The sequence below is a fragment of the Polypterus senegalus genome, chromosome 1 (genome assembly GCF_016835505.1).
Source record: "Polypterus senegalus isolate Bchr_013 chromosome 1, ASM1683550v1, whole genome shotgun sequence".
Classification (NCBI taxonomy): Eukaryota; Metazoa; Chordata; class Cladistia; order Polypteriformes; family Polypteridae; genus Polypterus; species Polypterus senegalus.
In genome coordinates this window covers 259,442,830-259,451,363 of record NC_053154.1, presented here as the reverse complement: position 1 = coordinate 259,451,363, position 8,534 = coordinate 259,442,830, and the positions used below count along the sequence as shown (strand labels likewise).

Here is an 8,534-nt window from a genome sequence, read left to right as displayed (position 1 = left end):
TTAATATATTTACATAAGTAACGCCCCCTTTGCAGCGACACTGTAAATCGTTCCTGATGACTCCCTTACCTTTGCACTGAAAGAAAGAAATTTTTTAAGATGGCTAGCAAACTTATTTTTCTATATACTGAAGGTTATTTTTGTGTTACAGAAGATTTTTTTTTAATAAACTGGAGAACTTGTAGCACACCCTACATCACAAAAGCAACTGTTCCTGTTCCACGGGATGTCGTGAAATAGTTTTAATAAACATTGATGTCATTGCAATGAATAAATTTGACAGTCTGAATGTTTGACAGCAACATAATTTGTGACTCAATTGCTAGTAATTTAACTATTAGAGTACAAACACCATTTTTTTCTGTTTTTCCTGTGTTTTAACTAAATGTAGTAAATTACTGGCTACTAAATTGCATAACTTAGTACAGTTACCTTGTGAAAAAACAGCAAATTGCTTTAATTCAACAGCAGCATACTGCTACATTACATTAGGTTTGTGTTCCAGTTCACTATGAAGTTACGTTATTGTATTTTTCTTGTAATATACAGCAATATGATACAGTGATTAATACTTCGAATGTAATCCAGGTAATAGCCAGTAATTTACTGTAAATTTACAGTCAAATTATTTACAATGTAAGTATACACCTGCGTTGTTGAAAAATCATCCTTATCATGTAGATGGTAGCCTGTACTTGTATTTAATTTTTAAACACTTTTAAAATCTTGTTTATTAACAGTACTCGCATCAGACTTGAAAAACTGAGACATTTTAAATGCTGCAGCCAGCCACTGCGCTGAAAATCAAATCTGTCGAGCTGCTTATCTGACAAGCAATAGGTGTATTGGAAAACATCTGTAAATACACAGTTGATACAACTAATCATAAACAAACCTATCTGCTTAATCTGTGAACTTCAGGGGTAGGTTACTCTGTTTTGGTTTGTAATTTATCGGATATTATTGAGATAACCTTTGTAAATACGTGTCTGAGCCTTGTAAATCGACCGAACGGTTATCTGCAAGAAGCTTCATTACCAACATAATAGGCTTTGACAGGTCGATGACCATACAGGACGCATGCCAAGCTGCTTAGAGGTCCAATCCTGTTTGCTCAATATGCATTAAGGGGTGGGTGAACTGGTATAAAAGCCACCCTGACCTCTCCAGAGCCATGGGAAACTGTCATACACCTAAAGTTGTCGGAAAATGCATGTGCTCGGATTACTGTTCGCCTTTTTATCAACTCTGTGGACTGTATATGGGACACACCAAACTGAAGACGGATACTCACAGTCTACTTCACGGACGTCCTTGTCTAAGCGGTCACCTGTAAATCATTTGCCTCCTTATATGATGCATCTTTATAGGAGCTTTAAATCGACAAGCCCGTCGGGGACTTTCAAATCCGACCTTAAACCAGCAGCGAAAGTGGCCGATACCGTCAGAAGTATAATTGCGAAAAGTAAGTATATTTAGCCAGTAAGCCTCTCGGGATCATGGGGGCATTTAAGTGGGTGATTATTGATCTCTGTTTGCCTTTGGTGAGAAGTCTGTGATAAGGGTAAAGAGATACAATTTTTTTTATCTTTGTTTGTCATTGGCTGTTTGGAGAAACAAAACATTAATTAATTAAGGACCACGTTTGAATTCTGTTTCCTTCTCCTGCAAATATGTGGTGCTTTGTAGATTAAAATTAATGTAGACACGTTTTGCATAAAACTCATGTTAAACTTCAAAAGACTTTTCAAAGTAGCTAATGGATTATAGTTTGCATTTTAAGGATTACAGAGCAAAACGGCAAGTGTTACACACTTTTTAAAGTAATGGTTAACTTCAATGGCTCTTTATTGTTCTTCACTGCTTGTGTGGTTCCTCATAGCTCCATTGCTTGACAAAGAACCATTTCATTCTGGGAAGAGCTCTTTGCATGTGAAGTTTGTTCTTTGGGCTTTAAAAAACTCCCTAACATGAAAAGAGAGAAAAAAAAAATATCTTTAAAGTATGGTAGGCTACATAGCAGGACACTAACAGATTAAGAAAGTCTGGACTAAGCCTGTGTTATTGTCTGCAGCGAGAGTCATTTTATAATTGTGAGCCACTCTTATTTCGCAAATCTGTTACTCTGTTCAGTTATTTATTGAAAGGAGTCTGTTATAGATGTAAATATATAAAAGGTCTTTTGGAAACCAAATATGGCATCGATCTGAAGAACTAGTCTGGCACGTTTATTTTTAATTGTGCATTGTGGAAACACTTTTTTACATAAACACGTTTAAGCATGGGCGGCACGGTGGCGCAGTGGTAGCGCTGCTGCCTCGCAGTTAGGAGAACCAGGTCCTCACTGCGTGGAGTTTGCATGTTCTCCCCGTGTCTGCGTGAGTTTGCTCCGGGCGCTCCGGTTTCCTCCCACAATCCAAAGACATGCAGGTTAGGTGGATTGGCGATTCAAAATTGGCCCTGGTGTGTGGGTGTGTTTGTGTGTGTCCTGCGGTGGGTTGGCACCCTGCCCGGGATTGGTTCCTGCCTTGTGTCCTGTGTTGGCTGGGATTGGCTCCAGCAGACCCCGGGTTGGAAAATGGATGGATGGACGTTTAAGCATTACTTTAACACCAATGATTTGGCGGTGTACATTTTTAATTAACTACTGTCCTGTTTTTATATATATTTATATCTTCCAGGTCGCTTTGAGTAATATCTACGAAATTTGCAGTAATAACAGACAAGCTGACTTTAACCATTTTAATATGAACGTCAACATAGTACACGCTGCTTAACATACTGCTTCAGTGATTTCAAATGATATTATTAAAACGTTTTTACACGAGTGCATTACATGTATAATATCTGTAGCTATTACAGTATAGTAAAAAAAAAGATCCGAGCTGGTAAAAATGCGATTTCAAATAGTTTTAAAATATTACTATTCATAGATAAAGTCCCGACATAAGCTTGGTTGTGACAGAACTGTAAATGGATCGATGATCAATGTGATTAATATCAATAGATGCCCCTTCTGTATTATGTAGACGAACACTAATTGACAAAAGAGTAAACCTGCCTCCAAGAAAGTCCCAAGATTGTAAAAGGTACACCAACTGCAAAAAACGACTGTTATATTTATATACATATATATCTATTCAGAGGACGTTGTCTGTCCATAGTTTAAAATGTGTCAGTTTTTAAAACGCAACACCGTGCATTTGTGTGAAATATCTCGGAGATGCTTTGAGCAGTTGTTTTGCGAGATTGCCGGCATCTGCAGATCTTGATTTATAATAAATGTTGGCAAGCTGAGAACGCGCATAAAAACCTCGTTAATAGTCAGTTCCCAGCCAGTTATAATTGTTTAATTAAAAAAGGGGGGATTTCAGTCGTTTCCATTGATCAGTAGTCTTTTTTGCTTCTTTCACGAATTGGCCTTTCTTGGCTGTCAAATCTCTGTGCCAGACAGCTCAAGAAACTCCCAATCCACATCCTTCTCTTTGGATGAATAAGCATCGCCGAAGATCAGTGTGTGAAAAGGCCAGTCCTCAAAGCGCGCTCCTTTTTTGGTTAACTAGGTGATGTGGATTGGGGCTTGTGCCAGACAGAGCTATACAAGTCAATTGCATCTGAAATCAACATCTAACCCCGCACCCCCCGGCCTTTCACACTTCACTTGATTAGATTATCTCTGCCCCGCTTTTGCCCTGTCTGTTCTCTAACCTGCTATTATTTGAGGGTCCCATCTCCACCCCGGCTATTACAATTTACCAGCTGCAGAAAGTGCTTCTAAAGAGCAAGGACGATGTTTGAATGGTTTGTTTTCTGTTTGATAGGATGTTGGAACAAATTAACGTTTGCTATGCGCTTAACAGCGCTCATAAACATTAGCCTGTTCTGCTAGATCTGCCTAATGTAATATTAGTTAAAAATTTCATTCAAATCAAAGATTTAAGTAGTAAATCATTTAATCTGGCTAAGATCTACGATTCTAAATGCTTCCAAGAATGAAAAACAAAACTCTTCTAGCATAAGCCCCCTATGATAGTTAATTGTTAAACCCGTTTTTAAAATCCTGAACAAAATATCATGGAGATATTTCGAATCGCCAGCTTTTTCAGTTTCACTGTCTATTTTAATGATTTCAGCCACGTTTGGAGCTTTGCTTTGGTGCAAGTTAAATTACACTTTAATACACAACCAATTATTATATAGTGCAACTTATTTCAGTGTTCAACATTGAAGGCAAGAGATGGAATACATACAAAACATTCTTCAAAACGGACAAACCCCAAACAAAAAGTAAACGCAGGGACTTGAAACTTTAGACGCCATTCTCGTCGTTCCGACAATGTGGTGATTGGGTTAAATGGGCAGATAAAAATACAATTTTAAGAAATTAGAAAAAATACATAAATAAAAAAAAAACATGCGGCGTTACGCTCAGAATGGGTGATGCAGAAGAGAGAGCAGAGGTAAGAGAACTGTATTCAGTTGGAACACCAGAAGAATTTAGACCAAGGCAGGCAGGGCCATTCAGCCCAAAAATGTCGCCAGTGATATCCATCCTATTCCTCCAAAAAATATCAAGTCTACTTTTGAAGGTCCCCATGCCCTACTCTCCACCACCTTACTTGGTAGCTTTTCCCACGTATCTGTGGTTCTTTGTGCGACGGAAAACGTCCTTATGTTCTCGTTGAACTCATTTTAAAGTAACAGGCGTGGTCAGTCGCGTGACTCTCTCTCTCTCTCTTCATTAACTCGTGAACATCGAGGATACCTCATCTATGAGACTTTAAAGGCATCTACAAAGATGATAGGGAATCTCGTCGTCGAGGACATTGACGGACATTTAAAGGCGAATGCATTCAACGGGCCAGGAGCATGTCTAGTGGTGGGAGAAAATAACCGATTTTTACGATTGACAGTGGCAGCCTTGACAGCTTAAAATATATGAAGACCTGAGTGAGATACTGCAGTAACTATTAAACAAATGAGCTTGATGGAATAAACGGCCTCATCTTGAAAAAACACAATTTTCTCCTCTTGTTCTCTCTCTCTCTCCTATATAACGCCCTAAATGTGTGACTTTCTAGTCCTACAAGTTCTGAAAACCGAATCATTAGAAACGCCTGACTTTAAATCAGTATTATTTACCCTTCTGTTGGGCTTATTATATCTAGTAGTACAAGTAGAAAAGTGATTGTTCCACGCGAGAAAGTGTGCTTTCACGTCGGTTCATTGATGGGAACTGAACCTGCAAACCCGTACCTCAAAGTCTAAATCTTTTGGCTGCTGTGATCATGGAGTGCGGTATTTCAAACAAAAATAAATACTTAATTTGACGGTTTTGGAAATTTACATTCAAGTCATCTATCCACTTTCAGATCCCGCTTCCTATGCAATAAAGAAGCTTTCTAATACTTGGTGGTGCCGGGGGCGTGGGAGATTTCAAAAAGAGACTGGATATTTAGGAACTGTGCATAAAAACAACAGTGCCTTTGTATCTTTTCACTAAGATGTGTTTATCTATTCAGGGAAAAACATATTTAAAAATTAGCTGGCAGTGATGGGATGGTCCAACTGAACAACTATGAAATGTCCTATGAATTTAAAGTTTTGTTCATGTTTATTTTTTCCAACAAAACAGAAAATGTGGATTTTGTCAACATATTGATGACTTAATTGTTGAGGTTGAGAACTGTATGCAAGAGAGGCATCTGATATTAAATATAAAACATTTCAAAAAAAAAAAAAAGGGAACCATTGCTCAGATCATTCATTTGATGCGTGAGTTAGTGCTGCAGGTTTGTAAAGTATCTGATCATTTGTTAATGTTTTTCATTTGCTCTACTAGGTTTTGAACGAGTGGGCAGCCGCTGGATAGCAAACTTTGACTTGTCTTCGTTGCCCACTGACGAGGAGCTCCAAATTGCAGAGTTTAGAGTTAAGGTACCCAGATTCACAACTTCTGCAGACTTTACAGTGGAAATCCACCACCAACACGAACAATCCTGTAAGAAAAATGACACTTGCCAAAACCAGCAACAAATTTGTTTCTTCTCTGCCTCTTCAGCAATCAATTCATCCACAAGCTGGAAAGTGTACAATATTACAGATCTATTTATAAGTTGGTTTACCCTTGGACACACGAGCACCCCGGATCAACAGAACGTAAAAAAAGACAGGTATGTCCAAAGGAATTCCCAACAGCCATCCCAAAATCGTCCATTACCAGAAAGTCTTCAGGGTGCCCATGCTATAAACGACAGAGTCCTGCTTGTGATCTTTTCTAAGGTAAAACCGAAAGAAGGTCCACCGGCTACTTCCAGCCTTCTCCGTACAGCCGAACAGTCCAAATTCTTGCTTCCCGCGGAAGATGAGGAAATCAAACTACCAAAAAGGCACAAACGCAACAGGAAGCAAAGAGACCCTCCCAGGAAAATACAGGGGAAAACCATCAGCAAACCATGTCACAAAGTGGACTTGCACGTAGATTTTAATCAGATTGGATGGGGCTCCTGGATTGTATTTCCCAAAAAATACAACGCTTACCGGTGTGAGGGAGAGTGCCCTTCTCCCGTAGGAGAGGATTTTAATCCCACAAACCACGCATATATGCAGGTGAGGGGTTTTATACTAGTTTAAGAAATCTTGTTAGAGCTTAACATTACTTTTTCATTTGAATTCTAATACTTTCCACATGTTAGTTGTTCATCTATGAGTTTGTTAACTGTGCATAAAAAAAGACTCAGAAGAGAAGAGTACTTTTATGTGAACATACAGGATATAAAGTACTAGTCGCATTGTGTTCACTTTTTGAATTATTTTATCTAAATTCTTCCTTGCTTGCAAAATAGTACTGTTGCAAAGAAATTATATACTTTCAGCGACGTTAAATAACAAATTATGTAAGTTCAAACATATTACTTTACGTTTCTCTGAAGCCTTTATCCAGGGTAATTTAGTAGTTCAGGATAAGCTACTGCTGTTTGCAGTATAACAGCGGGGGTAAAGGCAGGAAAGTAACTGTGTGCCAGTCTGTTTGTGTCTATTCACTCACGCAGGGCCAATTTAGAAATGCCAATTAACCAACCTGCATGTTTCTGGAAGTGGTCAGAAAATTGTACCCGTGTGGTATGCTATGCAATACTCTTCAGACAGAAATAACATGCAAACTGCACAAAGGCAAGGACCCTGTGTAGCAGTCAAACACAAACTAACAGCACTAACCACTTGGCCATTGTTACTAAAACACAAACCATTTCGGATTGATATTTTTAAAGGACTATTTCAGTTTGATATCAAACAGTTCATTTGATATTGCAGAATTATGCCTTAACAATTTTCATGCACTCTTCAAAAGCTGGCTTGATATGGATAGAGAATTCTATTAGTTATGGATCACTTTTTTTTTTTTTAAATAAGGAGGGCCAAAGTCTTCAAAATTATTTTAAGTTCTGTTCTACACTATCAGAAAATATGATATGTACAGTATGAAAAATTATGCTGCCCTGAAAATACTTATTTATCAAGTACAAAAGAACACTGAAATCTGGCTGACCTGTATAGTCCAATTTATCCTCTGTGCAAATATTGCACGATGAATAACCATTAGACAAAGTCATAATTACAGTTTTATATTATATATATATATATATATATATATATATATATATATATATATATATATATATATATATATATATATATATATATATAAAGAAAACTAAAAAAGTCTTCTTTTCCTTTTCAGAGTCTGCTCAAACATTATCATCCGGACAAAGTACCTTCTCCATGCTGTGTTCCTACCAAAATGAGCCCATTAAGCATGCTCTACTATGAAAATGGTGAAGTGATGCTTCGACACCATGAGGACATGATAGTAGAGGAATGTGGCTGCCACTAAGAATTGATAAAAATAAGACCATCTTTACCAGTGGTGAATGACATTTTGAAATGAATATCAAATCTGGCTAACATCTCCAAAAGGCAATTGAGCAGTAAATTAAAAAGCTGAAAGAAGAGAGCTACATTCCTCAACGGAGATATGGACAAATATTCTATTTTAAATACAAGAAGATTGCAAAGGCACTAAAAAAAAAAAAATACTCAACCAACATACTTTAATTTGTGTTAATATTGGACTGTTTCTGACTACTTTTAGCGCATATTTATATTTTTTGAGTAAAGATTTATATATAAACATTTTACTATAAGAAAATTTTACTATATAAGAAAAGTCAAATTAAGGTTTTCTTATTGCAAAATTGTGCTATTTACCACCTTCCAAATGAACTACTGACTACAAGGAAGTTTACAGGAACTGGTTTTGAACAAGATGAATACTGCAAATGATTACACTAATATAGCTTTACCCTTTTGATGGATAATGTACCATTTTCAACAAAGGGAACTTGATTTTCTATTTCAATTTCCAAATGCAGAAACTACATGTTTCCATCTTTAATACATTTGTTTAGAGATAAAAGGAACTAAGGGATCAAGGGACTGATAAGTAACATGAATATATATTAGCACAAGTTAAA

General features: G+C 37.2%; 1 protein-coding gene across 1 annotated transcript; it reads left to right on the top strand.

Moving 5' to 3' along the window:
- The first annotated feature begins 1,205 nt into the window (after positions 1-1,205).
- On the top strand, positions 1,206-8,058 carry ndr2 (nodal-related 2). Its single transcript, XM_039742170.1, has 3 exons — positions 1,206-1,465; positions 5,843-6,609; positions 7,742-8,058. Exons 1-3 carry the CDS (start codon positions 1,210-1,212, stop codon positions 7,892-7,894), a joined length of 1,176 nt encoding a protein of 391 aa, XP_039598104.1. The 5' UTR covers positions 1,206-1,209; the 3' UTR covers positions 7,895-8,058.
- Positions 8,059-8,534: the final 476 nt, after the last annotated feature.